This window comes from Condylura cristata, unplaced genomic scaffold, assembly GCF_000260355.1.
Source record: "Condylura cristata isolate star-nosed mole 26May11 unplaced genomic scaffold, ConCri1.0 scaffold00007, whole genome shotgun sequence".
Taxonomy (NCBI): Eukaryota; Metazoa; Chordata; class Mammalia; order Eulipotyphla; family Talpidae; genus Condylura; species Condylura cristata.
In genome coordinates, this window is record NW_004567108.1 from 5,851,381 (window position 1) to 5,871,462 (window position 20,082).

The following is a 20,082-nucleotide window of genomic DNA, read 5'->3' on the forward strand; positions in this document are numbered from 1 at the left end:
AAGTGTTCAACTCGTGTTCCTAGTCTGCCTCCTGGTCTAGTGTGCCATTGTCCATTAAGACGTGCCAGTGACCTTCATTTACAGGATAAAGAGGCCGGCAAGTCCCCAGGTACCACTATTCAGCAACCTGTTCCTGGGTAGTCAGTAGCTTCATTTTTCTTTCCCTCTTTTCATTTAAAAAGTGGTGAAAGAGAAACACTTCTCGCTGCCGGGGGCTGTATTTCCTAAGTCTTCATTAAGTCAGGGAATGGGATCAGTGTCTACATGATTAAAGAGGTAAGTATTTACAAAAAGAAAAACTAGTCAAGGTGGTGCTCATAGAAATCAGACACTGCCATTAAGCAAAACAGTGGCAGTAGGCTTATGTAAATGCGAGGCAGTTTTATGATGACGTGTATGAGGACGTGTGACATTCTGGTGAGCTCTCAGAGCTCGAAGTTTGAGGGTATCCTCAAACTATGTAAAACTATTTTATCCCACTCGTCTTTAGCCTTGCAAAGTTCTCTGTACTCTTTCAGAAGCTAGAAAACAAGTCATGATTCCTAGTGAAAGGTGACTGCATCCCAGTGAAACATGTCCTGCTAGAGCTTGCAGCCAGGTGAGGCGTGAGTGGCCCAGGCAGAGCGCGATGGCAGGATCCCTCCAGGCCTGTGTTTGACTGGCCTTCAGGAATCTGCCCACGGCCTTCCAAACCCTTTCCCATGTCAGTATGCCTGAAAAACCACATGGAGCGAAAAGTTTGATCAAAATATATTTAAAACAAGCAAGAAAAATAGTTTTGGCCTTAAGGATAACTTTCATCATTCCTTTAACCAAGTAGAGATAAATGATACGTATAATGATGTCAAGTACCAACTTATAAAAGATGTGATCAATCAGAAAACAAAGAACAAGAAGACTCCTTTTTTTTTTTCAGAAAAATGTATTTGCAATTCAAATGTTCATATAAAAAGCATCAGTTTTAAAAAGTTCATAGATGTGTGTTTTTAGAAGTGCTGTGTGTTTCGCCATTCATTGCAATTACATTCCAAAAGGCGCGGGGTGGGTGGCCCACGCTACCTGTCTTAAGCTCCTGTCACACTGAAGTCACTCTCATCACCACCTCCCCGGAGCTGTTGTCTTCTGACAAGTCTTCATGTGTCCGCATCCGGTTGAACAGATGTAACAACATGTAGCCGCACTGAAAGCGGGGGGAGGTGAGCTGCGTAGGGTGCACCAAGTTCCTGTTCCGCAGCGCCGTCAGGGGCAGCCACAAAGTCCTGCCTGTGGAAGACTCTCCCCGGCTGCTTTCTTCAATGTCGGTTGCTTTGTCGTAATTTAACACGTCCCAGTGCAAGTTAACAGCTCTCCAGCGTTTGAAGACTCTGTACACGGCGGCTCCTTCGTGGACAATGAGACCTGCAGTCCAGGGGAGAGAAGGAATGTAGGGGATGTTATTTTGCTGTCAGCAAGGGATGAGAGAAGTAATTCATTCTGTGTATGAGGATGAGCATCATAAAAAATACAGAATCATAAGATACTATCGTTGGTGGCAAATGGTGCCCACAATCACAATCAATATTCAAAGAGGAAGAAGATGCGAGCAGAGGAGAGGTACGTGGATGCAATGTCCCTGCTCCATCCTGGATGATAGTACAAGGTCAGGCGTCTACACTGCTTTAGGAGAATGATTAGGTTTATTCATTCACTCAACGCGCTTCCTGGGTGCCCATGATGAGCCCAGCAATGAGTTGGGGGCTTGGGCCCAGCCGGCAACTTAATCTGGGAAAAAGACATTAAAGTCACTGCCATCTCCCCAGTTCTCAAAGCCACACCTGGCACACTCCTCCGCAAGGCGGTACCAAGCTGACCGCGAGCCCCCGAGAGCCTTCCGGGAATCACCTCAGTGAGCCCTCTCCACCGCCCAAGGAACCTGCTCGAAAGAGCCCCCACGCACAAACACCGAACTTGCTCAGAGCTGACAACTGCTGATGGCGGGGCCGGCACTCGACCCAGGCGGCCTCAGGGCCCTTGTCACGGTGAACCCAGATGACCCCACATTTCACGGACACTCGCAAAACAAGAAACGCGTGGACTCGACCGGCGACCCAGCACCAGACATGGCGCCTGACCCTGGCTCCCTCTTCTCCCTCCTCCCACTGTGTTGTCCAAAGCTTTTGACTGTGTGGCTCTCCCTTAGCTCACACACCAAGGAGCCCTGGGGAGGCCCCTTCAGAGCGAGAGTGAGGAGAGACGCCTTTCTTTCAACAGGTTAAATTCCAGTGGAAGTCTGCGGTGGGGATCCTCAGGTGGGGGGGGGGGATCCTCAGGTTTTCACAGCTGGGCCCTCCAGGTGAGTTGAGCACTCTTTAGGGACCTATTTGCAAGGAGCAGATCCCTTCCCCCAGCCTGTGGACTCCGGGTATAGGCTCCAGAGAAACTCACCACTGTGAGCAAGGACGCATGTTCCAAAAATGCTAATTGTGTAACAGCTTGTATTTGAGGAAAAAATGCAAATCATCTCCAGGCCCACCCTGCGCAGGACGACGGGTCGTCGGGGCTACTGGGAGGGGACAGAAGCGCAGGTGCTGGCAGGGTCAGCTAAAGCAAGACTGGACATCCCCGAGTCACAAGGGGAAAAGAACGGCTCATCATTGATGAGAAAGACGGCACGTTTCTACAGGCACAAATATATCTAGATGAATGTATCTATGGTAAAAGCATGAAAACATGCTGAAATAATAATCGTGATGTTTATAAAAGCGGAGAGAGAAGAGAAGAAATGAGATCAGGCTTCCAGGCAGCTTTCCGCGGTCTCCTTAAGGTTGACCTCGTTTTTTTGTTTTTTAAAAAATTTATTTTATATATGCCTACAGAACTGGGGTACAGGTCAGAGGTGCAGGGGTGGTGAGAGCACTCACCAGAGACAGAGTGGGGAGCAGAACAGGCAGGCAGATCGACAAAGCACACTGCTGAGTGGAGCAGCGGGAGACAGGAGAGGTCTGCCGCGCCCTGGGGTCACCTCCGGGGCTGGCGGGGATCGAACTGGCGCTCAAGCGGCTGTGGCAGCTCTCAGTGCTGCGCTTTAACTCGCTGAGCCACCAGGGAGGGCCACCAGGGAGGGCCATGACCTCGTTTTTGAGCTGGGAGGTGCTAACAGAAATGCCTAATATATTATTCTGTATAATTTTTGTGTCTGAATAATTCAGAATTTCAAAAAGAACCGAGAATTCATCTGGAAAAAATGGATCTAAGTTGGACTGGGAAGTGGACAACACAGTGGAGAGCAAAGAGGAGGGCACTGTGCTTGGGGGGTGGGGTGCCAGGAGGGGCACAGAGGGACAAGGGCAGAAACTTGCTACAGGAAATGTCAACCGCAATTGTTCTGTTGGACGGGAGAGTTAGGGCCCTCAGGTCAAGGCTGGTGGGCCAGAGAACTGAATGGATAGCTGGAACCTTCCCAAGGAGCTGCAAGCAAGGGCCCATGCCTTGTGGGGGAGACTATTCATTGTTCTGTCTGCTAAAGCACAGTCAGATGGGTGATCCAGACACCCAGGCTATGAGAAAATCACACCAACCTAAGAGCAGAACTTAAGTTCCCTTGCTTTTCTACCAGGAGATAAACCTCTGACACATAAACTTAGTAGCTTCCCAAACATATTTTCACAGGTCACTAAAAGATGCATATGGGCTAATAAATAAAAACATTTTAAACCCAGTAAATGTACATTCAAAAAGAGATGTAAAAGTTCTATTAAAAATAGCTATTCTAGGCCCTCCCTGGGGGCACAATGGGTTAGGACGCAGCAATGCAAGCTGGCAGCAGTTGCTTCAGCATGAGTTCACTCCCCAGCCCCGGAGGTGACCCACATGGCACAGCAGACCTCTCCTGACCTGCCCACTGCTCCCCTCGGCAGTGTACTTCATCAACTTGCCTGCTCTGCTCCCCACTCTGTCCCTGGTGAATATTCTTACCACCCCAGCACCTCTGGCCGGTACTCCAGTTCTGTATGTACAAATAAATACATCTTTTAAAAAAAATAGCTATTCAAATCATCATTTTGGTCAGCTTCTTTTTCCTAAGGAATAATTGGAATTGACCCAACTAGCTAGATGTTTTTGGGAAACAGCCAGAATTAGACATCAGGATTACCAGATTTTAATTGATGATTCTATTATAGGTTTCTGAAATCCCCCAGGGCCAATGATTTACCTCTCCCACTAATATTTTGTTCTCTTTAAAATGCAATTGGAATACCTAATCTCCAGGAGAGATTACCGTAGGAGAGTATGAAGGACGGGATGAAGACAAATTGGTATTCAGCAATAATAAAGCACTCAGATTTCCTCAGAGATAATAACTAAATAAACACAAGACATTATTATTAATTAAAAAAATCAATAGTGGGTCTACACGGAGACGACCGTTCATTCACACTACTCCCATGACCGTTACCAGCTGAAACAGACCCACTCTGGCCAGCGCAGAGACAAGCAGACACTTTCTCCGGGGAAACCATGCATTTCCCAGGAACCAATTCGTTTTTTTATTGATTTCCTTTGAAAGGCCAGAAATCAGATCACTTACTGCAGCTTAAAGCCACTTTCTGGAAATGCATACCCGGCAGCTCCTTTCTAAATACATAAATCTACCTAATGTGTGAAATCAACCCCACCGGTCTTTATAGTGCATTTTGAGCTGAATTTAAATTAAAGCGAGAGCTCCCACCAGTGCGCACATGGACCCAGCCCTCCTGAGGACAGAGCCCATGAGCAGCCAGCTTCCGAACAGCATTTCAAGGCATGAGGCTCAGATTTTATTTCCCTCCCCACAAACTTTCAGAATTGCTCCTTACTCATTACTTTCCCGACATCTGAGGAGCCCAGCATTAAGGTCATCCTCGGTAAAGTACGCGTCCCCCCTTTCTTCCTTAAATTTTCTGGGCTTCAGGCAAGTGCCTGGACTGGTGGTTATGAAAAGACAACACAGCAGTCACAGAGGCCCTGGGCTGAGGGAGGCTTCAGTTCACACGCTGGAGAGGAGCCTGCCCGTGGCTTCCCGCCTCCCTCCCCACTGGGGATGGGCCCTTCACAGAGACCTCCCATCATCCTCCACGAGGCAGCCTCCACCTTGCAACAGCACTGGCGAAACCTCACAGTGAATTTGTCATCCTGGCACCTCCAGTCACGTGAGGACCTTACCTTTCCACTGGAATCACTATACATGGAGGGAAAGGCAACGACCATGGCTGTAGAATGTAAATATCAGCTACTTAGGATGCTGGTCACAGAGTTGACGGCTTGGCTGTCGATACGGTGATTAGTGGGAATTTAGGGTTTTGAAAGCCAGAGGAAAGATGCACTTAGTTTGTATTTCTTGCTAACAAACATTTAATTGGAGTCGCTCTTACTGGAGTGCCAAGCAACATTTCTGCTAGGGAATAATTTAAAAAAAAAAAAAAAACAAAGCAGGTTTCAGTAGTGACTGCTTTGCCTGAAATAAAAGCAGGGTGTTTATATAAGTAAAGCACATCGCAAATTTTTGAAGTGCTGTATTGGTTGAAAGTCTTACCTGGTAATAGAAGGAGAGCTAGTCACCCAAAGCAATGACGGGGGAGACCATGAGGGTACACACAATCACGTGTGTACACACACCACACGCTTCCCCCACAGACCACACGCCATGTGTGTGTGCACCACGCAGACACACCCCCGTCCCCACACACCACCCTCACCCCACACCAATGGCGTGTTGTCATTAACAGAAACACGCAGCATTTATGATCAAACACAAGTACACTTTGATGTTCGCTACCAAACCCCCGGAAAACACCTTCATTTCCTGTGTTACTAGCGTCAGCTTCGGTTCAAACAGGTTTCAGTTTTTCACAACTTAAAAGCTGCATGTTTATTCAGCACGAGGACTTTGCACGTGTGACTTTCATCTTGACGGTAACACTGCAAATACTGTTACGGAACAATTTCACAGGAATTGCTGGAGGAAATTGAGGCCTAGGGAGATCTGCCATCCTGTCCAACCTCGTGAGCATGTAAGAATCAGAGCCGAGGATGTAGCGCAAATGTGCCCTGATGTAAACTTGGGCTTTGACAGCCCCGGCCACGCTAGCTTCCCAGCAGGTGGAGGGGAGGCCTCCGGGCGGTAGCTAGAATCCTATTAGCTGGTGGGAGTCGGGAGGCCGTGACGGAGCGAACGCACTTGGGAGAAAGAGACACGCGATCTCTCTGTGTTCACACTAAGGACGGCCACATGAAACCGTAACAGGGAGATGCCAGAAGCCAAGGAGAGATGACACTGGACTGCCAGCACCTTGGCCTCGGACTTCCCAAGGAGGACATGAAGGTTTGCTACTGAGGCTCCCTGGAGCATGCATTTGGTTATAGTAGCTCGAAAAGACTCGGACTTATTTTGCAGATAAACTACAACACCCTCATTCAAAATATAAGTTATAAGTCCTGGAACCTGGGCCCTCCCTGGTGGCACAGAGGGTTAAAGCACAGCACTGAGAAGATAAAGCCGCTTCAGCATGAGTTTGAGCCCACCCCGGAGTGACCCACATGGCACGGCAGACCCGCCCGCTGCTCCCCTCAGCAGTGTACTTCGTCGATCTGCCTGTTCTGCTCCCCGCTCTGTCTCTGGTGAATCCTCTCATCACACCTGCACCTTTGGCCTGTTCTGTATGCACAAATAAATGAATCTTTAATAATTAAAAAAAAAAAAAGTCCTGGGACCTGTGACCAGGCCACGTCACCGTCAGATGCCACTTCCAACACCCAGGCAAGTCCCTGACAGTTACTTCTCTGGGAGGGCAGCCTCTGCTTTGCCTCCCACCCACAGGAGAGGAGAGGGTGGGAGCCTCACTGCAGGCAGCACTCCAAGAGGGAAGGTTTCTGGGCTACCTCTGACTACTTCCCATGGCCAAGATTCTGCTCCCTTCAGGCCTCCACCTTCCCCACTGTCTCGGCGGTATCTGCGCACAGCTCAGCGCTGACACACAGCCCGATGCCACTCTGAGCAGCCAGTGCAGAGAAGAATGGCCGCTTGGGGTACATCTATCCCATCTACGAGGAGAGTTTGAATCGACCTTATGTGGGCACATTTCCTACTGCTACTTGGCGACGATCAGACCATGTTGCCAGCGAGGCGGGTTAATGAATGAGACTGTGGGCCACCGGGCTTCCGTCAGTCACTTTTGCTAAAACGTGGTAAATGTGCATTCTCCTGACATATTTTCCCAAGTTGTAAATACAACAACTATGGAAACTTAGAAGCTAATGCAGAGGTGATCACTTTAAAGCTGCTCTTCCATTGTTCAATCTCACTAATAGGAACCTTGAAGAAATAGCCATGTGTCATTATTTCTATGTATATTTCTATGTGGCACCTCTGTGCTGGATCCTCAGTGCTGGGGACTTCACTGCTGAGACTAGAGCAGCCTGGCAGAGCCAGGTTTCAAGGGGTGTGACCTTTCACTAACTGGTGGTGTGTGTCAATCTTTCCTTAAAGGAGCTGACATGGCTGGATCTGCCTCTTGACCTGCTACCCCAACTTTTGTTAAGGACCATCCCCCAGAGTCAATCAGATGGAAACCCAGGGATGACCAGAATCCTCTATCCTTTTGTATTAAATTTTGCTAATATGTCTTGGCAAATCTGCGATGAAAACATAGAACAGATATCCCCCCTCCTCCCTTTTCCTCCCCCCTCCATCCATCCATCCACCCATCCATCCATCCATCCATCCATCCATCCATCCATCCATCCATCCATCCATCCATTCATCCACAAGAGTCCACATGGACATGGATTTTCTTTTAAACAGATGATTTAAGTGCAGGGTATTGATGAATACAATGAAATGCTGGAAATGTACTTTCTCTTCTTACAATTCTCTCTAGTAACACATTCTCCACCTTACCTTGCATGATTGTAAGAATACAGACTATACAGTACATTAGCACACAGGATATGTAGTCTGTTACCAGCAAGGCTTTTAGCCAACAGTGGGCTGTTGGTAGTTAAGTTGGGGGGGAATCTAAGTTATATGTGAAGTATCAACTATATGAACCCTGATGTTCAAGAATCAAGTGGACAGAGGGAAGAGATTTGGCAGGAGCTGAGGAGCTAAACTCTTGTAAGGATTTTGTTTGTAGCCCTGGTGAATTGAAGCTACCTCCCACAGTGACTTGTTGGCTTAGTTATCAAATGCATTAAAAAAAAAAGAAAAAAAGAATCATGAATGAATGAGCACAGGCCCTCAGCTAAGAGACAGATGTGGAGTCCTCACTATTTCCAAGTACAACAGCCCATGTTTCTTTTCTAAGAAACCAATCCAACAGTCATTTAGTGATTTCTTTTGCTCCTTAATAGACAGGAGAATCTCTTGACCTTCTGATTGCCAGACCTGAACACAAATATTTGAGGAATATTCCTGCTACAGACTTTGTTACACATTATAAAACACCCAGTGTGTTGGGAAAAAAAAAAATAAAGGGTTAAAGAAATTCACCAGAAAGAACTGCTGTATCATCAAAGTTTCTACCCAAAAGTACTTGGGAAAAAAAAAAAGTCATGCATATGATTACTATAAATTATTATAAACAAAGAATTGAAGACAGGAATCCAATACTTATACAGGGGGGGAAAAAAAAGACACCAGTGATTTCTTCCACAGCTGGGAGCAATGGATCAGAATCGACTTAATTTCCATCAAATGCATCGCCAGTGCTGCCTTTCAGTTATGGATGAAAGACCTCGCAGCAAAGGCATGATGCACAGTCACTGAATTTCTAAATCAGAAAATGTTGGGTATGACTGAATCCCCAGGGGAGGAGGACGAGGACTCTGAGGAGAGACACAACTTGGTACAGAGGCCACAGCAGCCCTTACCTGGTCCCCACGCTGGGCCCCCCGCCAGCCTTGATGGTGTCTGGGAGAGCTCAGACCTCAAGAGCCATCCGTGGCCAAAGCCTGTGCTCACCAGAGTGTGTTTGGCTGGGGGGACGGTGAAAGAACTGTGAAGTCAACAGTTACAATCTCTTTTCTGTAACACCCAAGGCTGGGCTGCTAAATGGAAGGTTCCAGAAGCCCTCATCATTCATAAAATAAATATCTCTGCAAACCTTTGATGCAATAGTGTTTGTTTAAAAAAATATATATATCTACCAATGTCCATCTTCTGTATGAAGGCATTTCAGATTAAGAATCTACTTTGGTAGATTTGCTTTGTTTCTCACACTCCAGCATAATGTCTAAAGCCAGTTTCTAAAAGGAGACTATTAGCGCACTATCCCCAGTGGCAAGTGAAAACAATCACAAATACTTTTTCCTTTCTTCTCCAGTGGATAAAAACCTGGCTACCGCAAATTCATAGACCATGATTTAATTGTTCCATGAGCAATGGGTTGGGTCAACCACACATGCATTTATTGTTCCATTTGTGAAGGTAAAAATAATATTTTAAAAGATCAAAATTAAAATATAATTAAAACCTATTTATCTTTCTGGACTGTAGGAAGCTGTTTCATTCTTGTAACTTTGTTTTTCATTTCTTTCAAATCATACAGGCAGAGGGTAAAAATTCCCAACAGAAGCTGTCATGGAAGTATAAGTAAAGTTTCTAGCACTTCCCTTTCATTCATATAACATCAGTATGACTTTTTAATTGAAAATATTAATGGAATTTTTAACCTGCATATAAAACTGCTCAGACCTGAGAATTCCTCAATATTCTATTTAATGGCCTATGCATGCAAATTCAAGGTTGAAATGCAGTTCTTTACATAAATCATTCTTATTATGATTGTTCTCGCTGAGAACAATGGAGAGAGATGGCTCTGGTGTGGTGTGTGAAGTATTTTCCACACCTTTCCAAATGTTTCGATATGTTTTAGGCTCTGTTAATTTAGAGTAGATGAAGACTGCAAGATAGCTGCATTGCTTTGAAATGCCTATTGCATAGACATTTTGTAAACTACCTCTTCCAACTCAGCATATTAGGAGAGCATTTCTGATTTTGTTTTTGTTGTTGTTTTCACCAAATAACAAAGAGAATTGACTGAATCACATAAATATTCATACACAGACTAATCTTGGGTTCCTTCTTCCGATCCGTCTGACCTCAGGGAAACTTTCATGTGAGCCCCCGTTTCCTCATTGCTAAGATGAGACTGAGAACAGTACATTCTCAGGGGCATGGTGAGGATTAAGTGTGAGAATTGAGACAAAGTGTTCAGAAAGTTGCCTAGGTCGGAGAGCTCAGGTGTGACTGCAGGTGTCTCCTGTCTTCTGTCAGGAGAAGCTGAACACATAATGTGGCTTCACCCAATGCTCATCTCTGGGTTGTTTAACCCAAGAGTTTCTCTCCCACTCCCCTCAGTACACTGCACCACACAGATACCCCTTCAGATGCGTGGCCACATTCACATTCTCTCCAGTAGAATGTTGGCTCTGAAAAACAGCCCGAAGCCAGGAGAACCCCACAGAGGCCATGACTCTTCTGCAGAATGACCTCCAGGTTGTCAGATTGGGGGGCTGCTTCCCTGGCCAGGTGTCTGTCATGCTTTCCTGCCCAGACAACATACTTTGCTCTCTTCCAGGGGACATTTCCCCTTCCTGAGTCAAGTGGGCCTCATTGAAGACGTCACGTCAGTGGCCCAGGGATACCTACTGCAGCTCTTCCCAGGCCTCCCGTGTTCGGGGTTCCTACAACCATTCTTCTGGAAAACAGCAAGGTCCTCAAAAGGACTTCTCGCAAAACGCACACATGTGCACGTGTGCACAGAGATGAGTCCACAAGAGATGTCCCCTCCCGGCCAGCTGTCCTCCACAATCCTGGATGGTTACTCATGGGTCCCTTCCGCCCCCCCCCCCCCGACCCACATCAACGACTTTAGGCCCATCAGAAGACTCAGCCAAGACCTGACATCCACGTCCCTCCTTCTCTCCAGCCTGAGTTTCTTCTCTTCAGACACCATCCCAACCACCAGCCCTGGCCTACAGCCACCACCCCTCCAGTGCTTCTCACTCCCCCGACTTTCTTCATCTCCTCTTCCACCTCCAGAAGACTCTGAGCCACTGTGCGGCTCCATCTTTCCCCAATCTGCCAGCTTCTTTCTGCCCTTGATTCCTCCTTCCCTGAGTAGCTGAGGACATGCCACCAGCCTGGGGTCTCTCTCCCCTGATGTGAAGTGAAAGGCAAGGCTGACCTCCCAGCAACTTTCCCTTCCAGAACTCCCTCTCAGCCTCCTCTCACCATCTCACCTCCTTGGGCCTACTCCTCATCCCCTTTTGGTAGCAAGACACCCCACACGCAGCCCAGGCAGCCCCGTCCACCCCATCCAGCCTCAGGAGGGCGCTCACTCACGCTCGGGGACTCGCATCTTGGTGGGCTCCCTCTCGCCGAGGCCCTCAGCAGCTGGTGGTCCTTCCAAATGCTGTCCTCACACTCAGTAGGTGACCATACTGGCTGAGATGCGGGAGGCCTTCTCCCCGGCAGTGAGAGCACCCAGCCCAACGGGGCCTGCCCCTGGCGGCACTGGTCTCTCTGCAAGACTAACTCTACCCCATGTCCGTCTCTGCATCTCGGGGACATCAAGTTTCTCCTTCCCACCTCCTAGATCTTCTCAGTTCTTCTGGGCCTTTCTTTTCAACATTTACCCGTGCCCAACTCTACCATTAAAACAATTAACGGGAGCTTTTTTTCCCACATTCCCTTCTAGAGTCGGTCTTCACTACACTATACTTCTGCAGCCCAGACTTACCGCCTCACATCGGAGCTCACTGCTGCCTCACACAGGCAACCTCCACCTGAGGCCATTCGGCCTCCACACTGCTGACACCAGCGAATTCACACTGAATTGATTTCACCTCCTCTCCTGACATGCTGCCTCTTGTTCCTTCCCCAGAAGTCCCCCTCCTCACCTTGGCCAACCCACTGCTTTCTCTGCAATCACGCTCCTCTCTCCACCTGTTCTCCAGGTCTCCCTGTGACTCTCAAACTATTGCTCATTTCACCCAAATTATTCTCCCTTGCAGACACTGATCTCAACTACCAGGTATAAGTGTCCAGCTCGAAACTCTCCACTGATCTCCAGAACCCTAAATCCACCTGCTCACCACTCTTGTCCACCAAGATTGCCCAGAAATCCTGCAGAAAGAAAAAGTTCCAAAGAAACATATCATCTTCTGCTCCCGTCTACCCAACAGGCTCCGTGAATCACATTGAGTCTCTCCCTGCCTCCCCCGCCTCTGCGCACCTCCATCACGTGATGGCCATGCTCTGTGGCGCACCTCTGTGATTTTACCAGTCTCTTGAGGGCAAGCTCACCAGCAGGATCGCTACCATATCCTCCTCTCTGTCCCAGGGTGACCCTCTTGCTCCTTGCCCTTCATCCTTCCGGGGCCATCAAGGCCATTTCTTCAATATCAGGCTGACCCATCACAGGCAACAGACCACCCACCCGGGGCCCTGACTGCCGTAGCGTGAGCCTCCTCTCAAGTTCCACCCACAGAGTCAGTGGGCACTGATCACTGCTACTCCCCAGAGAGCATCTTCTACTCCTGCTGCACCACATTTCATAAAACTTCTTAAAAGCATATTTTCATGGGTTGACGGGCGAGGCAGTTACCCTCTCTAGCACTCCTTTAAAATTTAGCTCAAATTTCTTCCTCCTGATAGATTTTGCTGACCCCAAGTATGAGTAACCTTCCCCCATCTGCTCTCACATATATTTCTCTCCTGGCACGTTCCATGTTCTATGTTAATTGCTCATTTCCTAGACTGTCTCTCTCCAGCAGCTGCAGAGCAGGGAGCATGCTATATTTCAGGGCCTGACAAACCTTTTATACACAGGGTCAGACAGTAAATACTTTAGGCTATGCAAACATGGTCTCATTGACATGGCTGCAACTATTTATCAACAACACATAAATCGAATAGGCGGCTCTGTTCCAATAAAAGTTTACGAGCACTGAAAGTTCTATTTGATATATTAACATACTGTCACATGTTCTGGTCTGTGTGTCTCCCTGTGTTTCTGGGGACCCTGCCCCTGGCCCCAGCAGGGAAGAAAGCAAAGCCATGAACACAGGCTCTATCCTATGAAGGAATCTGCTCCCTGACGGTCAGGAGCATCTTTTCACACTCACTTCTGACCAAGGAGCCAGATTAAGATTTAACAGTGGACACCCACTCTCTGCAGGCCTGCAGGACAGTTTTTCAAAAGGAAGAAGGTTGAATTCTCCATTGCCTTCTTCAAGCAGTGGAGAAATATATGTGAGAGCAGATGGAGGGAAGTTACTCATACTTGAGGTCAGCAGAATCTATCAGGAGGAAGAAACCTTGAGCTAAATGTTTAAGGGGGCTGGGGGAGCGGAGAGGGGAAACTACCTAGCCCTGACAACACGTGAAGAAACGCTTTTAAGAAGTCTTCAAATAAAACTCTAGGTCAAGACACTTAGAAGACCTCCTATCCAGAACAATCATATCCTCAATGTCAACGACCTGCTGTTTCTCCGCAAAGAAACTAACTTCAAACTTACATTCCTCAGGACAGCGCTCTCAGAGTAAAAATATGTCAGACTGTTTCCTAGGTTCGAATCCTCACGTGATGGCCTACTAAACTCTTGTTTATCATTAAGACGTTACTTTCAGTTAACCAAAATAATTTTCACAAAACAGAATTCTTCTTTGCATTCTTTTCAAAATGTGAAAGTCACTCTTCTGTCATGGACATAGAAAACAGGCAGCCAGCCCGCCCTCGTACTATCTATCTATCCTTGGGACATAGTAAATATTCAAAGAATTTGAGTCAACAGATGACTAACAGCCCTTTAAACTACTGACACATGACCGAAAGGACCATTTCTTATGGAAGAAACAGAAGTCAACACGCATAGCCTACTCGATCTGCTGCCCTGCTAATTATGTCAATATATCTCTAGAAGAATTCGAACTTTCACGAGGTCAAACAAGGCGTAGATTGGGTTTTCTCCCCAGGAGGAGGCCCAGAGAGTTAATTATCTGTGACCATCACAGGCACAGCACACCAGACCCCTTCCACTTTATTCCCTGAGGTTTTAAAGGCAGCAATATCACTAATGACCCCCCATGATAATAATCTTTAGAGAAATTGGTAAACATCAGTATGATTAAGGCACAGACAAGCCTGTTATTTGTACCTTCAGAGTAAAGAGATAATAACTGCCTCCTTCTCAAAGCATATAAAAGATAAAGATTTGTTTTTCCACTTACAATTCTGTAGTACACAGGACTACTCTGCTCTTCCCTCAAGGGGCTCCTGGGCTTGGAAATCACCAGTTCAGAGGATGGGGGAGTGGGGGCGAATGGATCTGGAGGATGGATGCCCGCTGGTGTCTTAAGCTGACCACTTGTCTGGCACTCCTTCAAAGGCAAGCCTGGCATTTCTTCGGGCATTTCTTCTTAAGGCTCGCTAAGGTGTTCTGAAGTCAAGAAATGGTGACTGGTGCTAGTCAAGGAATGTTATTTTAAGAAAGGGTTTCAAAGGAACAAGCAGAACATGTAAATTCGGCAGCAGTAACTGCCAGGGTTAACACCCTGCCAGCCTGGCCAAACTCACAGCCCAGTCCTGAACTGGCAGGAAGTCTGGAGGGAGCCCCAGAGGATCCTGAGCAAGATGAGGCAGCACAGGAAGCAGACGAGGAGTTACAGGCCTCTGTTCTCCCTGCAAGTCGCCTAAGTGGGCAAATGACGGATGTAGGTCCCAATCAAATTACAGATCAGAAAATGGAAACATCTCCTGGAACAGGGGCAGTTGATGGCCTTCTTATGTCTGCAGGGAAAACTGTGATTCGAAGATTCATACAGGAAATACAGAGCGAATCAACTTGCCCAGTTTCTAGGACCAACAGTAGTGTGCCCATGCCCATGACTCACCACATTAGTGCTTCCTGTGACACAAGGGCATCAGCACGGCCCACAGCCCCTCCCCCGGAGCCCAGCCCTTCGGCAGCCCTGCAGCCCTGCTCCGAGGCTGGATGCTGCCCATCAAGCCCCATCTTCCTGAGTGAACCCAGGAGCTCAAATTCCAGACTTGGGGTGGGATGGGGGCAGGAAGGGAACAGGGTGTGATTGAAAGTTGTGATGAAAGAAATCGACTTTCCATATAGTTGAAGTCTTTTCATCACATGTGTTGACCACTTGGAGTGGCCCCCAGAGGGGTCTGTGGGGTGCCGGTGGCTGACAGCACGTTCTCCAGCTCCCCCCCCCCCAAGGAAAGTGTCTGCAGGTGGAGGTGACAGTGTCAGAGCACACTGGGCTCTGTAGCTCTACTCACCCGAGAGAGTTGGGGGTGCTCACCCCCACCAGACACCCTCACCCCCTCCTCTAAGGCCAGGCCCTGCAAAAGCCACAGAAGTACAGCAGATAGAACTATTCTCTTGGGAACTTGGAACGTTCATGTGGAGTTTCTCAGTGAATTGTATATATCCGCACACTGTTTTGTCCCTCTCCAACCACGCAGGGTTGCACGTGTTACAAATCTTGCCAGTGGTGACTCTTCCAATCCCACATGGCCACATGGTTGATGAGCCCGCGGCAGTGGGAGCCAACCCCCGCCCCCCGCCCTGGCTTTCCTGGGGTCTCCAGCAAACTCAACTTCTTCTGCTCTAAATTATGGCAGGTTTCAAATTCCAATGCTAATTCCTTTCAAATTATTTCAGTAAATATGTTTTTCACCTAAAATACATGAAGGAATAGTGTCAACTTCTGAATCACACTGCGAAATGCCAGAAAGCATGGAAATTTTTAAACAAGATAATTGAAATGTCTTTTATATTTTGCTTGGAATGCAGAATTTTTTTTTTTTCCCCTGAGCAGATTTACTTTCTTAATTACACTCTGCTTATGCTAATTGGTTTAATTTGTTGAACCTGAGCCACAGGAAGGCGGATGACCTACAAGTATTGTTTGAGGGTGGAAGGCCTCCCTGGTGGGGCAAGCAATTAAATCTCAGCACTATGAAGCTGTCCACAGCCACTGCAGCACAGAGTTCCATCTCGGGACAGGGAGCTGACCCACATGGAGCAGCGGACCTCTCCTGTCTCCCCGGGGCTCCCCTTGGCAGTGGATTTCAGTAGATCCACCTGTTCTGTTCCCCACTCTGTCTCTGGTGAATCCTCTCACTGGCCCCTGCACCTCTGGCCTACACCCCACCTCTTTTATGTATAAATAAATAAATCTTTTAAAAAATAGTAAGTTCTGTTTCAGGGGGAAAACAACTCCAGCATTACATAGTCAACTGGTCACCTTGATGGGCAGAGCCAGCTGTGGTGACCATGAGCTTGATGATCCTGAAAGTCTTTGTCGAAATTCTTCACCTCTGCTTCTGTGACAGCAGGGAATGAGAAAGGGGTTGAAGTTTCATGTCAATAAAATATAAAATCATGGTCTACTTACTGCTGCTCTTGGGAGAAAAATAGCAAATAGAAGCAAAAGCAAGAGAAAAATACCGGCTTTGCTTTAAAAATGTAAACATATATCCAGCATAATCGATCCAAGACCATCAGATAAGTTGTATTTGCTTATTATAAAATAATAAATTCTATGTTCTATGATAAAATGCAAATATATTACAAACTGGTAACTGTCCATGTTGTTTGCAAGGGGGCAGGGTGTGTGGTGAGCTATCAACTATGAAGAACAGACTTTTTGAAGGATTATACTAATAGCAGTATGATTTCACATGAATTTTTAAACAATTGTTTAGATTAAAATAAAACTGTTTAAGGAAATAAAACTTTTATGTTGACGAGTATGACATTTTTACCAAAGGAGCATTTTTTTTCCCTAAAATGGACCACAATCGGTGAGGGAAGGAGAAGATATTTTCATTTGATCCTCACTCAAGAAAATATCAAGTTTTTTTTTTTAATTCCCCAACTTCTGCAGCTTTCAAAAACATACACAATCATATTATTCCTCACTTCATAATTTCAAGGACCCTGGGAAACACTATTGTTTCTGGTGGTGCATCAGTGTGTGCACAAGCATCTGCTCCAGCTACCTGCTGGTGCTTCAGTCTGGAGAACACACTGTGGCAGAATTGGTGCTTGAGCCACAGAGCCAGATGACAGAGGGAGGCACTTTTTCTTAAAGCAATTTCAGGGAGCCCTTCTATACACAAATGCCAGAGGCTGCGGAGTGAAATCCTCTCGCCGTTAACAGTTCAACAGAGAGAAGAATCTGGCCCCAGAGCTCCAAATGAGTCGGACACACAAAGATTTGGAGATGCAGTGATTTTAGTCACTGTCACCCTGCTGGACCTCACTTTCAGAAAGCCTAAGTGGAGAGCCTACCGTGCAGATGCAGTCTGTGCCCCCACACAACACACCCCTGAGGTCCCCAAAGAAGCCACCCAGGATGAGCCCCGTCACTCACATCCTCTGAGATAAAGTTGCCCCACAAGTCTAAATAGTCACACAATGGATTTTATGAAAAGCACACTAATGGTGTCAGATACAGTTCAAAACACCAGGTATAAAGATCTCCACATCAGTTAGGGTGCGGGGAAGCCAGGACTCCCCCATAATGGCGGGGAGCATAAATGGCAAAGCCATTTCAGAAAGCAAAATGCATTGTGTACGCCCTACTCCAGACTTCTCACTTCTGGGAGTCTTGCCTTCATCCACACTCACGTAAAAAGATCTTTTTCAACATGGTTTCTAATGCCAAAGTGGTGGCAATCTAGGTATCCATCAGAAGAAAGGTCAGATAAAAATCGCAGATTTGTTCAAATGGGAAAATATGTCTAGATCATGTTGTTGAAAGAGAAGGTTTATTTGTTTATCAATATGAACAGCACTGCGAACTGCTATGAGAAATGTAGCTACTTGTTATATGAGAAATTGCATCACATAAAAAGCAAGCTCCCTCCAAAATTAACTATCTGAGAAACTAAATGCTTGTTGCTATATACCTGTGTGGATGCAGACCAAATGAAAAAGATTCAGAGGGTGTACAGCAAAATGCTGAGAGGGGACATTTCAGCAAAGAGAATGACAGCAGAGAGGGCAGCCCAAGTGAAAATGCCCTTTGAAACGAGATGTTCCAATTTACAAACACAAAAATAAGCTCTTTGCTTCAATATTTATATATTTATATCATGGGACTAATTAAGAAGACATTTAAAATAACAAAAGTAAATCCAGGTTTAAAAATTTTGTAACCATAACTGGTTCCTTCCTTCTCTTAGTGTCTCAGGAAAAACTGAAATGTTTTCCAGACATGCATTTGGCACTTGCTTACAGTGTTAATGAGATTAAGTAAAGGACTCTATTTCCAGAATCCCGCTAATGTAACTGGGTTTTAGTTTATGTTTGTTGCTTCTACAAGACACAGAACTCACTTCCTCAGGTCCTACAAGACACTAAAATGACTCGGTACCTCCCTTACCTTATGGATGGCTACTTAATCCAGGGGCTCCCTGTCTTCATGGCCCTCTCCGGCTCTCAATATTTTAATCATTAGTGTATAGATTCCTCAGAGGCACAAATTCCATTGACTCCCAAGACCAAGGGAAGTGAAGACCTTTTTTTCCAATGTGCAAGGTCTGGAGGTTCAACATTCGTCATTCCTGGGTTTACTAATCTCCTGTGTCCACAGCACAAACCTTTTTTGGAAGGAGCTTGCTTTGGTTACTATTCTTACTGTCCCTAGTTTCCAACATCTTGGTGATCCAAAGCCTCCAGTTAGTTTTCCTGGTGTACACATAGCCTGAATGCCACCTATTTTGATAGTTAAAAGAGCTCCCCAATAACAATACACTGATAACCACACCGACTTCCTTAAGATGTGTCTTCCTTCACGTCTCTATGTTGACCCTTTGACCACCACCCACTAAGCGTTGTTGCTCTTCTCTGGATCCTTGTGAACTCATCTTCACCATACTCACCTCTTGTGGAACAGGACCCACATCAACAGGTAATAATCACCTGTTTTTACAGGTGAAGTGAAACTTGCTTATCAAACCCAAACATGTTGCCATGCTATCATCTGAAATCTATGCTGTCCAATATGGTGGCCATTAGCCACCAATGACTATTTAAGTTCAATTTCAATAAAATTAAATTAAACCTTCAATTCCTCATTCTCACTAGCTGTATTTCATATGCTCAGTAGGCAATGTTGCCACTGGCTACCTACCACACCAGCCAGCACAGACTCACAGACTTGTCACCGCTGTGGCAAGTTCCCCTGGACAACCTAGGCTAGGTATTTCACCTATACTAGAGCCTAGACCCTTGGGAGATTCAGAGTGTTCATAGCAGGGAAAGGAGAAAACTCATTAATCAATAACAAGTGGAGGTAACGCGCGAACCCACTGTGTCTGGAACTACTCAAAAAAAAAAAAAAGAATGTCAATGAAACTGCTGACCTGTTCCTTCACGTTTAGGTATAAACGTGTTTCAAACGAGTTTGAAAATCTTGGGTGAACAGGAAGGTGAGACAGTTTCCAACCACTTTAAGGCTCTCTGAGTGAAGAAGCAATCATCTCCCCATGAGGACAAGGTGGGTAACCGCAAGCCCCCAGGAAATCTGCCTCCTGAAACCCTGCCCGGCATACAGCAAGCCACCGCTGCCTGACCCTCCACCACCGTCCAGCCAGCACCTCCCACAGCCCCTGTTCCAGTGACCTCTGTACATCTCTACGTCCCATGCAGCCAGGAGCGGCTCAGGGCCAGGAACAAAACACCCGCTTGCTGGTGTTCCCAGTACCAGCTACCGGGTCTAGCCCAGAAAGTTCTCAATAGGTATGTGCTGAACTCAATGTGAGCCAACTGGACACAAAGCTGCAATCTGCTTTTCACTCTGATGGTGAATCCGGGGCTTGCAGTCAAGGACTCAGGCATAACCAGCGCCTCCTACTGGTGACTATCCAAGGTGCATTAGTTGGAAATATTAACAGGAGCTACTACCAGCGATAATCCAGTTGGCTATTGAGAACTTTCTTGATTACAGTGGTTTCCCAATTTCTGGGGGAGCAAGTAAGACTTCCTCTGGGCCAAAACAGATTAATTAATGAGCCTATTTAGTGAAATACACAA

General features: G+C 46.6%; 1 protein-coding gene across 1 annotated transcript in view; it reads right to left on the reverse strand.

The window, feature by feature from the left end:
• Window positions 1-940: 940 nt before the first annotated feature.
• The window catches only part of MARCH11 (membrane-associated ring finger (C3HC4) 11), a gene marked incomplete at its 5' end in the record, with an annotated part of 94,245 nt that continues 75,103 nt past the window's right edge, over window positions 941-20,082 (reverse strand). The window contains one exon of the mRNA XM_012721749.1: window positions 941-1,398. Coding sequence (XP_012577203.1) covers window positions 1,076-1,398 — 323 coding nt within the window. The remainder of the gene's footprint in view (window positions 1,399-20,082) is intronic.